Genomic DNA, 14,889 nt, shown 5'->3' on the forward strand with positions numbered 1-14,889 from the left:
TTTGTAATGAAGTTGCTTCATAATAGGTTTGCTGAACAATAGTAGGAACTGGTATTTTGTCAAAGGTCACAATTGAAGATTGTGTTTACATTAACCCTTAGATACTTGTTTGAAAAAAGAATACCCAAACATATTTACTGTATGTACACATCATTTTCCAGATAAGGTCAGATTACTCATCATGAAGAGTATTACTATTTATTTATATTATGTCTTGTTTAGCTCTGGTAAGAGCATTCTACTGTATGAGAAAACAATCACCCGATTTAATGAACGATGCAATGAGTTGCGTAAGTGTAGGATACAGCAATTGATTCACAGGAGTAAAAAGCAAGGACATCTCGACCTTTGCTGTAATTATTTTCACCTTCTTTATAAAATCTGTCTCTCACAAGTCTCTCTGCTTATTGGGGGTGCAATACTAAATTGCATGAGCAACCCTTTTAATGAATTGCCTGCATGAACAGACATGGTTTTGCTGTTATTATTTCTCTTTATTGAACACAGTACAAACAACAATGTGAACCAATGCAGACAATACTACTACTACTAATAATAATAATAATACCGTTATAGAGCATTCAACACAATATAACATCAGAGGTGTATTTTCAACAGTAAATGTTCCTAAATAATAATTATAATATATATAATATAATAATAATAATACATATTAAGATAACCTAAGCTTTTTATCCACTATGATAATTCAGTTGCTGCAGCAGCAGCACAAAGACAGACATACAGTAAATACAGACAGAGGACCTAAACCCTATAGTAGGCCTATGTAAAACTTAAATAGAAACTGTAAAAATAATTATATAATGTATAAAAATAACATATAAAGTAGGAATAGAAAATATAAAAGACCATAAAAGAAATAATTACAAGTGTCATTGTGTATATGATAGGGTCACCACTATATAATATGATTTAGGTTTGATAACATAAGTTCATAGATCACATGATATAAACAAAATATTAACAAACATATTATTAACATATTATTACTTAAATAGCATATATTAGACAACATTAGTCTTAGTGCCTTCTTATGTTTAAGGTCTCTTATATTTTTTGCCATATTGATGCAGTTCTTAATAATAATAACAAAGTCCAACCTTTGGTTTGGAGTCCACACATTGCTTTTTTGTGAATTTCCCTAATTATAAAATTACCTGAGATAAAAACCATCACAAAACAAAAACATCTACAAAGTCGCGAGCCGAGTCGTGACGTCACCAACGGGACTGACAGCCGACGTTGCAGCCATGGAGGAAGTGAGAGGTGAGTGAGATCTTCTCCTTCATAACTGTTATAAATCCTCTGTTCCGTCGATTAACATTTAGCTAGCTAGCGCTGCAACGCTTTATTTAGATTACATGATAGCTGATAGCCTACAGGGTTTTTATACACGATGAGATTAAACAAAAAAGCTCGTAGTTTAGCATCCACATCCACATTTCAGCCGGCGTTTTGTTCACCGTCAATGGTTTGATGGTAGGCAGATAGTGTCTAGAGCAACACTGTAGCACCCCACTGAAATAACATGTAGATAGGCCGTTCGATGATATATCATGTCGTTACAGCCATACGCAAGGTATAGCTACATTTTATACAAACCGGGGAACAGACTAGTGCCTCGCAAATGTAAACCTGCTTACTGTGTGCGTTTCTGTCAATGGACGTTGCGTCGTCAGCTGGCCGGTGTTCCGCCAAATAATGAATCCCCGGCGGAATCGGTTTCCCCTGTTTTACCGTTTCCTAGTGAGGGTAGGCTACATATTAAAGCAGGCTGTACGCAATTATTTCTCCCTGTAAACATATGCCGCGCCTTATTAAACTTCACAGCTGCTCATGGTGTTAAAAAACCACCATAGTGCAAACTGTGTGTATGGGAAGACCTGCTGCATCCTGCCTCCAGGTACAAATGATGTAGCTACAGTACACCTGAATGAAGGGTGTTTGTTTTGTTGCAAAGTAGCAAAGGGATTAAAGGCTCCTTGATTATACTCTATTCAGTTCTGTATTCACTTTTTGTTTTAAGAATTGTCACACTAAATTTGGTCTCTCCTTAGTGTTTCCTCTGACCTGTGCCGTGCAAAATTATGCGTGGGGGAAGGTCGGGCTGGATAGCGAAGTGGCCAAACTCGTGGTTGGTGGAGACCCCGGAGCTGTTGTAGCGGATGGCAAGCCCTATGCAGAGGTAAGGTCATTACTGGGGTTAGGTACTGGTTCAAATCACTAGACTGGTCCTTCAGCAAGACCTACCAACAGGGGTGTACTGTATCTGTTTAAGATGATTGATAAACAAGCAAATATATAAAATGCATGAACAGGTTTTGACTACAAATTGCAGGTTGCAATATAATTACTTTAATCGTTGTTTTAAATGAAGTAAACTTGTCAAAATTATTTAATCCCCCAAAAATGTAGCTTTCATTTTCTTTTTTTAACAGCACATTGAACATTAATATGCGTTCTCCCAGCATGCCTATGGTCCCCCAGTGGATATAATTGGTGATAGGTGTAAACCGAGCCATGGCTATCCTGCTCTGCCTTTGAGAACGTGAAAGCTCAGATGGGCTGATCTGCGATCTTGCCCCTTATGAGGTCATAAGGGGCAAGGTTACCTCTCCTTTCTCAGCTTTGTCCGCCCAGAGAACTTGGCCCACCCATGAGAGAGAGACATTATGGCTTTTCACATGGCACATACTAAGAAAGCTCATTGTGGGACTGGCTCTAGTGGCTGTATTTCTGCAACAAGGCTGAACTTTGGGAAAGAGATTTCAGTTATGGGATTAGGGGACCACTAAGGTCTATATGAAAGCATCCAAAGAGCACCATGTCATGTGACCCTTTAAAGGTTCCCCATTAGACATGTAGTGTAGCTTGTTAGGATAACTACACTTGTGTGGAGATGGCAACACCCATTGTCAGTATTATATGAAGTTTAAGATGTAGAAATGTTTCTCTACAGTGTACACACACTCTGCCACAGTTCTGTACAATATTATTGTTGTGTTATTGCTCTGTGTCTTGGCAGAGAGCCATGTTCTCTTCATGCCTTTCCATGTCTTTCTTTTTTTTAGCTACAACAGCTCTGCAAGGTTTGTCATAAAGGTCATTAGTTCAGGTTATGGCAGTGGTGACATTTTCATGTAAAGTAAGCCACATTAATGTCACATGCCATGGTTGGTTACATAGGCGTTCATGCTCATAATCAGGGTTGTATGGATGTTTAATCCTACATTACATTCTGATTTATTAGTCTGCAACATGTTAGGCTAACAGTTGTATCCCTATTATGTTGTATGTCTATTATTACCAAAATGTTAGTTCGAAATTACCATGATGCCTGTTTGTTTATACATTTATTCAGTTGCATTCCAGTGATAACAAGTTTAAACTGTGTGTGTGAATTTCTATGCAACATGACATGTTTTATTTAAAAAACAGCAATATCTTAATACAATGGCACATGTTTTTAAAAGCACATACTGTAAGTAATCTGTGGGAATCTCTGTGAGCCTCACTGATGCAGAGACATTATCCTGCATTTACATTTAAGGCGTTAGTGTAGCACTAACACAGACTGAATTACACTCACTGAGATACATTGATATCCGTTAAATAAAAATGTAAGACACCTGGTCTTTCTCTCAGCGAGCTTGGGGACAACTGGGACTCCCTTAACAAGCTTGTTAACAGAGGATAAAGGATGTAACAGAACTGCCATGTTTGGAAAAATTAATTAGGTTTTATTTATCCTGGGATTAGTTATACTGTACTTTTAATTACGATTAAGCACTCGTCATTATTCACTGTCCAACTTCTAAATTTCCAGTTAGATCAGGATTTTCCCCCATCAACCTTTCAGTCACAAACCTATTTCTGTAACCTTTTGTCTACTGCCTCAACACACTAACTAGAAAATCCAATATTGGACATGCATATATCTGTCTCTGCTATCTCTTCCAGCTGTGGATGGGTGCCCACCCAAAAGGTGATGCCCAGATTAAAGACAACAGGATCGCACAGACCACTCTGGGCCAGTGGATCGCCCACTTCCCTGCCTGCCTGGGCTCCAAAGTCAAAGACACCTTCCAGGGCCAGCTGCCCTTCCTCTTCAAAGTCCTCTCTGTCAACACAGCGTTGTCCATACAGGCCCACCCCAACAGAGTGAGTACACAAACGTAAATGCGTAAAGTTAGTCAATATACTGAATTTGGAAATGATTTAGCATGGATTAAATCAGTGTTTGACTACAGCCAATTCAAATATGAACCAGAAATCATTAATTGTGATATACTTTACCACTCAAGCATATAACGCACATAACACATCCAAATCTCAGAATTAACTATCGGTGGTCGAGTTAGATTATGGGTATTTTGTAGCCTCAAAGTTTTCAGAAAATAAAAATGAAAACAACATTTCTAGTTCTGCTGCATCGGTTTTAATTGTTGGACTACTCTTAAGACATGTTGCCTTTTTTAAGAGAAGAGGGCTGAGTGATTGGGGAAGCTAAAGGCGCTGACACACCAACTCAATCGTCCGTCGGACAGTCTGGTGAGGTTGGTGACTTAAATCTGTTTGGTTCCATCAACATGACATTACATTCTTTGGCCGGAAGGCGGGCACTGCCGGCAGTCGGATTCAAATGACCAATCTGATTGGTGGAGTGCTAACCTGGAAATGACGAGTGGGATGAGCGTGACTAGAGTTTCTCAAAATCTGACAAAAATCTTTGAAAGTGACTTTGTCGATGTAAAATGAAGACAGATTCAGCAGCTGCATGGCCTAGTTCTTGCTTAAAATGTTTTCAGAAACACATTTTGGTGAACTATTTTGGTAAAATATGAGATTGTATTCTTAACAAGGCACGATGACAGTCTGGTATTAAATTTCCGGAGAAACCCTACCCACGTGACGCGTTTGTCCAATCAGCTGCAGTCGGCATCGCTTCGCTGTGTTCCGAAGCACTTTTTTTGGCCGACTCAGGGAGGCATTCCGTCAGACTGCCTTTTTCTGCCAACGGTCGGGTTGGTGTGTCAGGGACATAATACCAATTTGACTTGCAATGTAGTGTGAACTACATAGTACAAGTATCTTTGTATTGTTTTTTATAGTTGCTTAAAATGAGAGGTTCATTTCCATTAAACCAAATTCAGTGTTCAACCAGTGGTTACTTGGTTCAGTTCAAACTTTAACTCGTTATGTTGTGGTCTCTTGGAATGTCTATTTGAAACCAAGGTGACTGAAAGTTCATGAAGGCAAATTTAATCAGTATTTTTACGAGAGTGCCATGCACAAATCTACATATGAAAAACTGCATTGAACAGGATTTAAAGGGTTTCCGAATGAATCACTGGCATGCTAATATTTTCTGTGTGGTGTATTTGGCACAGTTGGCTTTGTGTCTGAATGGAATAGAGTTTAGCCTACGCGCTTTCTTCCCTCTCTTCCGTTTTTCAGTAACCATCTTCCTTTCCTGTCTTTGGTCAGGAGTTAGCTGCTCGTCTCCATGCTCAGTTTCCGGAGCACTATCCAGACAACAACCACAAGCCGGAGATGGCCATTGCTCTCACCCGCTTTCAGGGGCTGTGTGGCTTTAGACCAGTGGAGGAGATCCTGGGATTTCTTAAATGTAAGTCCCACCGGTGGTTTCTGGGAAAACATGGGGGAAAAAGATGTTTTCTTCAATGGTGTCAAACCTATATATATACTGTATATTTTAGAAATGGGTAGGAAAGGTAAAGTACTGTCCTTTTGAAGTGTAAATGTTTGGCAAAAAAAAAATTATACATTATGCATGTGTATGTCTGTGTGTGTGTGTGCATCCATCAGCTGTCCCAGAGTTCCATGCTCTGGTGGGCAACGAGGCAGCTGGGGAACTGCTGTGCAGCATGGGAGATGAGGTTCATACGAGCCAGGTGCTGAAGAAGTGCTTCACCAGGATGATGAACTGTGAGAAGAAGGTGTTCGTAGATCAGCTCAACATGCTGGTCAAGAGAGTCACAGAAGAGGGTGAGGAGGCTGAGGGATGGAGCTAATGATGAACTCCTAACGGCAGAAAACAAAAGCAAAATCCTGGGTTTTATTCAGTTAGTTTAGTTGGATAGTCATTAAGCCTTACCAGAGTGTGGAGGTAAAGGTCTAGCATTTCATCCACTGTCTATTTGACCAGGAGACGATTGCTCAATATGTGGAAACACTTTTTAATTTGATCACAGTCATCACTCTGGTATCTGATGCATGTGGGTTAGAAAGAGAGATATGCACACCACCACCAAGTTGTGCTTCTTACTGAAGTTCACCTAAAATCTAACCCAACAGTCACACATGCTACAAGAGACAGAGACATAGTGACAGGCTATCATTCATTCTCAACGGGAGTGGCCGTTTGCCAGCAAAATAGAAAACAATTCTGTTTTACGCAAATGCTGAGCGATGCAACAAAGCGACTGCCAATCGGAGTGAAGGCCGCGTGACGTATGTCAGTGGTTGCTCAACTTAAAGAAAAAAATTCAAGATGGCGGACAACGCTTCAGGATATTGTATTTCTGTACATATTTGACAAGTTTGGCATTTTATCTCATATTTTGTTACTTTTATGAAGAAATAATACTTTTGAATCCAAAAACATTGTTCTTGTGACTTGACAATAGCTCTAAAGTGACTTTGAAAGATTTGCTTGAAAGTAGCACCAGAGAATTTCTGTTTACTGTTGCCATGCAACCCGGAGTAGGCTAGGCACGCCCAGGAGCAACCACAAACGAGTGTGTGTTGCTCTCTTTTGTAGCATGTGTGACTCTAGGATAATACAGAGGAGGACCAGCATCCTCGCAGAGCTAGAAAATACAGCCGCATGTTAAGACTTTAAAATACCAGCAGGAGGCACCAACATCAGACATTTTCTAATCCTACACACAAGGGGGCTTTAAAACAATTTTTATAAGAGGGATCGGCCAGTTGTACTGATCTTTTGAGACGTCTTTTACCGGCGTTATCACACTCATGGGTGTTTCTGAACCGTGCAGGTGCAGCAGGGAAGGACACATCAAGCAGCAACGGTGATATGTTGCTCCGTCTCCACTCCCAGTATCCCGGAGACATCGGCTGCTTCTCCATCTACTTCCTCAACCACATTGTCCTGGATCCAGGCCAGGCCATGTTTCTGGGAGCCAACGAGCCTCATGCTTACCTTTACGGAGGTCAGGTGATGCTTTTTGTTTGTATTAATGATTCAGTGCTATAGATGTTATCCAGACCGAATGAGTACAATAGTAGAATTAGAAGTCTCCCAGCTAATCCTGCCCTGTACTGACCAAGGTTGGAGAAAGCGTTATCTACCTGATGGGATCTTACCTAACTACTGTGTGTGACTCCCAACAAAGATAGTATAGAAGTGAGATGTCTCACTCTGTAATTATAACCTAAACCTAACCTTATAACCTAAACACACAGGGTGAAAACAGGCTCTGCAGCAATTTGCAGTACATCAAAAATATGTTGTTTTTTTGTTTGTTTTTTAACATGAAACCATGTAAACCTATTCTGGTGCAACCTAAAAATACAGTTATGAACCTAAAAGTGAGCATAATATGGGCGCTTTAAATCTTTAAGAGTGGGTCTCAAATGTATAGTAAACATTTTTTTTTAAAGGCTCAGTAACTTTTTAAAACAGCTGGCGACTAGTTTTTAGCAAAATTACTCAATCAGGAGTGAAATGTGCATTTATTTGGGAATATTTTTAGTTGTGGATTAATACACACTTGGTGCCATATGAGAAATTCTGTGTGGGATTAAGTCAAAAATAAACATGTGTGTTTTTGTTAATGAAGAGAAATGTTGGTTAGGGCAATGGTGTGGTTCATTTGTGTTTTTAATGTTTTTGGAGCTGTAAGATTTGTTGTTTAGTGGTAGAGAGTCTACCTTTATCTGGCAGTGTTGCCTTTGTCATCACTGTTCCTGTCCCCCTACATATTAACCCTGCAGTTGTGTGTAAATTCACACCCTTTGTCTAAAGGCGTTCTGGGAAATCACTAACTATAGATAGGTAGATAAGGCAAGTGGGGGAGAAGAAATAGCTCCTGTAATGCATTTAATCCCACGTGCTGATCTAAGCTGTATCTAACATTGTATGAGTATTTGAGAATTGATTTTCTTCCCAGTTGAAGCAGGGTAGACTGCCCACTTTGCTTATTTAAAACTTGCTTTCCTGTTCCGTCTATTTCTCCATACATCTAGACTGTATCGAGTGCATGGCCTGCTCAGACAACACGGTGAGGGCTGGTCTGACACCGAAATACATTGATGTCAACACTCTGTGTGAGATGCTGAACTACAACCCAGCCCCCGCCAGCTCCAAAATCTTCCCATGTGTCCAGGACGCTTCAGATCCCTGCGTGTCCCTGTACGACCCCCCGGTGCCAGACTTTACTGTCATGAGAATACAGGTACAGTAGGAAACCTCAGCCAACTAAACGATTACACATTACGAGGCAAAAGTGTAAGCAAAGACGGGAAACTGGACTGAATGGTGATAGAAGTATAATTCAGCAATTGTTAAGTGGATGGTATTATCTTAAAACAAATCAGCAAAAAACGTTTAAAAAAACACATTAAATTTGGAGTTCTAATTTGGAGATAAAATAAGTTTTATCTTAAAATGTGATGTCTACCATTATTTTATTATTTACATCTGAGCTTTCCTGTTGTGACTTAATCAAAATATCTCCTCACACCTTTTCTAACACATTCTGACTTGTAATTGGTGTGACACATTTCTTATGAGTAATGTCTAAGTCCGGAAACTTTCTCACCTTGTTCCGCCTCGTCCGTCCTGCAGGTCCCAGCCTCGGTGAAGCAGTACACTGTGGCTCCGGTCGACAGCGCCAGCATCCTCTTGGTCATCGACGGCGATGCCACGGCAACCTCTGCTGCTGCCCTCTCGGACATCACGCTGAGGCGGGGCACCGTCCTGTTTGTCTCAGCCAACGAGAGCGTCTCCCTGCACATCACCTCCCAGTCAGGGATGAACATGTTCCGAGCCTGCTGCCTCCTGTAGGAGTGAGTCTGTGTGTGAAAGCTCATACTACCCGTGTTTGTTTCCCTCTGGTTTGAATCGGAAAGGTTTACGTTAAGGATTGAGCCCAATGATCGCTGTGCAATTTGTTGTAGGTAGTATGTTAAATGAGTTTTCAGACACAGAGTCAATGGCCGTCTGTGCCCTCTCTTCCCCCAAACCTGAATTCACCTGCAGCCTGCACTAGTTGCTGCTCAAGTTCTTTTGCTCAAAAAATCCAGCTTTAATCCATTGCTGCTGGATCTTAATGGGTTTGAACTTGTTTACCTGTCTGTAGTGGTGCAATGACATCTTTTTTTTTAAAAGCAGAAGATGCATATTCCAAATTCTTTATAGGTGCTAAACAGAGGATGTTATACGTGCAGTTTAGTGTCCCAAATTCCAAGTAACATGTCCCTAACCCTATCCTAACTTTAACCCCTCAAGGTCAAATGCCTAACCCCAACCAATCGATCTGCTCCAGAGGACACACACTAAGAATAAGAAGTAAAACATGTCTACAACATTGAACAGGATATAAATAAATAAAAATTGCACATGACACCATTTTGCCGACTTGACTTGATTAGGATGAAGATTATTAATATACATTCAAACAGCACTGAAACAGGGGGTGATGTGTTTACACTAGCGCAGTACACCGCCATTGAACTACAGTCTAGAGCCACCCTGGGGACTGAGCATGTCTGTTATACGAGCCAGCAGTTAGTCTTTTCACTGGTGCAAACTAACTGTTTTATCATTTTAGATTAGCTTGAACAAGTAATTACCCACTTCTGGGGGGAAAATACATTGTTGGTATACCAACAGTAGTGTAATACTGAGATGCCTGTGCATGTTTGATTTGAAGCAGTGGTATTGGAGAGGACCTTTTCAGTCTTAACTGTCACAGTAAAGTTGACCCTGGAAAGTATTACTGTAGTTACCGGTTACCAACGCATGTTTACAGTCTGGAAACTTCTCCTCAAAGTAGTAAACAATAATAAAAAAAAAAGAGGGCCCCTAACTATGGCCGTCCTATTAAGCACGACAACATGGCAATCAAAATTGCATATTAATTCAAACTTTAAAAGTTTTATATGACTAGTAATGTACTACTGCTGCTGCTTGTTGCATACTGTATGTATACAATTTGACCAACACATCCACATCTTACGTACAATTGTAGAACAAGATGCTGCATTCAATTTGGAGTATGATAAGTGGAAACTAAGTCTGTATTAGAAGACACTTTTTCACAGACTTTGCATGTTTTGTTGTTTGTACTGATACTTGACATTACATACTAAGAAAGACCCCTGAAACAGCCTTGTAGACGGTCTTACCTGAACATTCTATCATGAGGTTAGTTAATTTGTGACAGGAAAATCTTTTACAACATATTGCTATAATATTGTAACTTGATCCTTTCAGTATGGTGCAAACTTCTTCATAATATTCCAGTTTGAACCAGGGTCAATCTGAATTCAGTCGATCACAGAGTAGATTTTCTTGTTGTAATAATTTGTGTGGGTTCTTCTGAATTAAATATTTGAGAATCAATGATCTATCTGCCTGCCAACCTACCAGTGAGTAAATATGTATCTTAGTTGACCTGAATGAATGGCTAGAGTGAAATGAGCCAACGCTGGTAATGCTTTGACCTACTTTATGACCATGTGATGGAGGTGGATCTGTAAGCTTGTCCCTAATGAAGACGCACTAAAACTTTGTTTTTGTTGCTGAAATTGTTCAGACTTTTCAAGTGAGGGATGTTAATAGTAAGCATTTCTGCTATTTGTCATCTTGTCAAAATGGTTTGATTTAGTAATGTAGAGGTCACTTTTTCAAACATGATCTGTTTCTGATTTGGAACTTTTAATTTCACTATTACAGACTGTTGTTACTGATCTGGTTTTGTGTCACCCTTTAGTTTTAATACTGTATGCACACACTTTATTTTTAATCTGACTCATGTCCTTCGAATGCACACAAAGCTGAAGGCCACGCTGTTGTAACTTCATTGTTTTATTTAACTGTAGTGAGAACAATTTTTGTAATATTTCTCTAGTGAGGGCATGGTTTAGCATTTTTAAATGGTTTAATGGTGATGCTGTTGCCTGGGACTGCAGACACCGTGTATGTAAAAGTGGTTTATTAAAGCCTGGTTCCATGACTACCACATCTAAACTCGTTTTTTGTTGTTGAATCAGTACCGTTTGTTGTTTAAACCAGAGATCTTCAACAGGGGGCCATCAGAGTTGTTGCGCGGGGGGGAACGGCACCAAATTATGGTTTATAAACATGTTGGATTAATGTTAATGTATATTTTTAAAGTGTAATCTTTTTTTATTTACACAACATTCATGATAGGCTTACTGGCCTATAGGTAAGGTTGCCATCCACAGATAGTGTTGAAGTATATCATTTGGGACACGCTGTAGAAATATAACATTTATTTGCAGATTAATTTATCTCCAATAAAAAGGTTCTTCAGAATGAAAGTACACAACATTTTCTCAGTAACAAACCTTTATACATAACGTAGTCATCACTATTTTCCCACATTGATGACTAAATATAATGCTGCTGGGTTGATAATGGAAAAAGAGAAAAATCTGCACACCATTATATACATTTTTACCATTCATAGCCACAAAAACAGACATCTGAATCTTGGCTTTTTGTTAAGGAATACTCTTTATGCCCGTTTGTTGTTTCTGAAATAAATAGTTAATTTGTTGATAATGGGGAAATTAATTGAAGTGCATGTTTTTTAGAATAATCATCAAGGGGGAGATTGAAGTTTACGCATTTGAAACTGACTATGCCATACAAGGTAGTCTACAAGAACTAAAAGGCCCGATTAGGCAAACGAAAAAACCCATCTCACCATTATCCAAGTGCTGCACCAGGCTGAAGTATAATGTGTGACTTCCAGATGTGCAAGCATTGTTATTGTACGTTTTGCTCACCTTTCCAAGCTTCCATAAGCTGTTGCAGGAACAATCCATTCGCGCAGTAGTTGTTTCCCTTTATGCTTCACCAAAGAGGATGTTTGCAGTGATTTTCTCCAGTCAGTTTTTCATTTGTTCCATCAACCTTTGTAGTAAACTGACAGCTTCAGCTCTGTGTGCAAAGAAAGAACAAAAGCCCTCTTTGTTGTTTTTGCCATCAAGCAATCCAGCGGGATTCATAAGTTTTAACTTGTGGCTTTGTCTTCTTTCTGCCCCGTCTGTCTGAAGTTCTCCCACAGCGTGCGCTGTTCTGGTAGCTTACAGGGAACCTTAGATTTAGCAGCTTTGATAGCAGCTTTGTTTTTCATGGTGTCCAGAGTAAACCTATGGCTACAGATCAATTCTGGTGTGGGTTGAAGCACACTAAACAGTGCCTGTAATGCCCGCACATCCTCCAAAGCATCATGGGCCTTGTAGTTCACCCCCAGGAGCTCCCTGACCAGGTTCTCCTGACGAAAACTCTGGAGGCCGCGGTCCTTCAGGATCTCCCGAGCCAGTGGTAGAGTGTCAACATAGCCGGAGACCGCTGACTCAAACTCTGCCCTGAGGTCCAGTTCATCGAGAACTCGAGCCAACAGCGGACAGTCGAAGCAGCGGATGTTGTGGCCAATGACAAGAGGGTGCCTGAGCATCTGAAGAAAAGCTATAAAGGACACCAGGACCTCTCGCAGGGAGTTGGTGAGGACAAGTTGTCGATTGAGGTACAATCTCTGTCTGCGGACCCTGAAGCCGGTCACTTTGGCTGCTCCTCGCTGCATTCGACACCGAGGGATGACATAGAGGTTGAGAGAGTGGCTTCCACTCACTGCAGCCAGCTGGACAATCTCACAACTCTTATCTGGTGAAATAAAACATGACCACTCATATTCAAAAGCTTCAGAGGATTCTTTCCCCCTGGAAAAGGGGCACTGGGTGTAAAAGCAGCAAATTTAAAAAAAAATTGATGAGATTGTAGGCTGAATCACAAACTGTTCGGTTTGACAGTACTCCATTAGCAATAACTAGGCATGGAAGATATGGGTAAAATCATACTATAAATCATACTATATCATTATGATAGAGTAAATTCCAGAAAAGGTGTATGCAAAATTGCTCAGAGGGCTCTGACAATGGATATGTACATATACAAAAATAAAACACACACACACACACACACACACACACTCTCTTGAAGCTGCACTTTCATTCAGCTCTTTGTCGTTTTGCTTATTGACAGTAGGCTACTTTACTACTTAGTACAGGTTTTCTGGAGTTTGCACCTTCAACGTTTTCTCTTTTATATCTCAGTGTAAACTTTAAATAAGCCCGTCATGGGCCTCTGGAAACTCGGCCCAAGGTCCCGCGGTGGTCCACCACAACATGGCGGGACTAGGCCTCACAGCTTCTCAGAAGGTTCTGTGTTAAAACTGTCTAGAGGGTCAGGGTACTGGTGTCCCGCTTCTATCCCTAAATACAGGAGCGCACTTTACCGACAAAACATGGAAGCTTTACAGTTTATAGCCATACTGTTGTATCTGTAATGAGTCATATAACAGCAGAAAGTGGTCTTACTCAGTCCGGTTGTTTCCAAGTCAAAGAAAACCAGCGACTGTTGAGACTTTTCAACTCCGTCTGAATCTGATTTTTGCATCCCGCCACCGCCACAACTTCAACAACGTTTCGAAATTCTGACACCCACAGTGACGTTTTGTAAAATAGGCGAAAGAAAGACACACTAAAGACACGCTAGCCATACGTAGTTAGCTACATGGTGTCGGTAACCTATGAATAAACCGTCTTGTGTGTCCCGTGAAGACTTCTTGTGCATTTAAACCGTGACTTAAACTCCCGCGTACAACATAATTTTCAAAACAAAAGCCTCGCTGAAGATTTATTAAAAGAATTAAATAAGACAAACACGTTGCAATATAGTGCTAAAAAGGTGCACAGACCAAACCATACGCAGGTTTGAAATGTACAGTGTGTTTTTGTATCAAATGAAAGCATTAGAAGGTTTCCTTCTACATTTACTTTCCAGGTGTGCGCAAGCTCAGAGAAAAACCCTTTCTTCTTCTGTCACAAATGACCCAAAAACAAGCGTCTCAGGCACAGTGCTGCCGCGCACAGGAAATAGATGGCAACGCAACGAGGTGGTGAAAAAGGGAAATGCACATGATAAATGATTACAATTTGGTAGATAAGTTGATATAGCAGCACTGATACTTACTACATATTTTGTAAGAAAGACTAAGGGCAACCAATACACTTTTTATTATAATAGTTCTAGCACATAGTATTTTTTATGTTGAAATGTACACATTTGCTAATCAGCATAAAACATATACACTTAAAACTAACTTGAACTTTTGATGGGTCACCTTTAACTTACTTCTCTTGTCTCATTCCAGGTTTCCTCAATTTCTCTAAATGCCGTGTGACAAACGATTGGAGATGAGGATGTACTTCATGACACGTGTAGCCTACACTGCTGTATGAGCAGTAAATGAAAACTAATGATAACAGAGAAAAAAAAACATTTTAAACAAAGTACAGCATGCCTTGTGGCTCCATTTCATGTTGTTTTTTTAAGGAGAGATTTCTTCCTGTATGGTTAGTGAAACTCAATTCCAAAAATACCAAGTTGTCTCAAAAAATCCAATGGAAGTTTAATGTTTATTGTGGGGAAATTGTGCTACAATTCACTGGGAAAACAAAAGCTACAACACTTGTGAATATGACATATGTTACTAACTTGCAGTAGTACAACAATACAAATGATTATACAGTATGAGCATTACATATCTGTGAGTAGGGGGTGTAACA

At 40.1% G+C, this 14,889-nt stretch overlaps 2 protein-coding genes across 2 annotated transcripts; one reads left to right on the forward strand and one right to left on the reverse strand.

The window, feature by feature from the left end:
• Positions 1–1,223: 1,223 nt before the first annotated feature.
• On the forward strand, positions 1,224–9,388 carry mpi (mannose phosphate isomerase). The gene is made up of 8 exons (XM_034878847.1): positions 1,224–1,287; positions 2,079–2,206; positions 3,982–4,182; positions 5,509–5,650; positions 5,851–6,030; positions 7,044–7,217; positions 8,254–8,462; positions 8,855–9,388. The coding sequence occupies exons 1-8, from the start codon at positions 1,272–1,274 to the stop codon at positions 9,071–9,073; spliced, it is 1,269 nt and encodes a 422-aa protein (XP_034734738.1). The 5' UTR covers positions 1,224–1,271; the 3' UTR covers positions 9,074–9,388.
• A 2,173-nt stretch (positions 9,389–11,561) lies between these two features.
• On the reverse strand, positions 11,562–13,904 carry trex4 (three prime repair exonuclease 4). The gene is made up of 2 exons (XM_034879625.1): positions 13,639–13,904; positions 11,562–12,925 (listed from the first exon to the last, which is right to left on the reverse strand). Exons 1-2 carry the CDS (start codon positions 13,715–13,717, stop codon positions 12,273–12,275), a joined length of 732 nt encoding a protein of 243 aa, XP_034735516.1. The 5' UTR covers positions 13,718–13,904; the 3' UTR covers positions 11,562–12,272.
• Between the last annotated feature and the right edge of the window lie 985 nt (positions 13,905–14,889).

The sequence above is a fragment of the Etheostoma cragini genome, chromosome 8 (genome assembly GCF_013103735.1).
Source record: "Etheostoma cragini isolate CJK2018 chromosome 8, CSU_Ecrag_1.0, whole genome shotgun sequence".
Taxonomy (NCBI): Eukaryota; Metazoa; Chordata; class Actinopteri; order Perciformes; family Percidae; genus Etheostoma; species Etheostoma cragini.

Excerpts from the sequence above, each read along its gene's own strand:
- mpi (XM_034878847.1), top strand. Across the intron at positions 2,207-3,981 it reads ATGGCAAGCCCTATGCAGAG|CTGTGGATGGGTGCCCACCC; the intron begins GTAAGGTCATTA and ends TATCTCTTCCAG. Across the intron at positions 4,183-5,508 it reads TACAGGCCCACCCCAACAGA|GAGTTAGCTGCTCGTCTCCA; the intron begins GTGAGTACACAA and ends GTCTTTGGTCAG.
- trex4 (XM_034879625.1), bottom strand. The coding sequence starts at position 13,717 with ATGCAAAAATCAGATTCAGACGGAGTTGAAAAGTCTCAACAGTCGCTG. Across the intron at positions 12,926-13,638 it reads CTTGGAAACAACCGGACTGA|ATAAGAGTTGTGAGATTGTC; the intron begins GTAAGACCACTT and ends TTATTTCACCAG.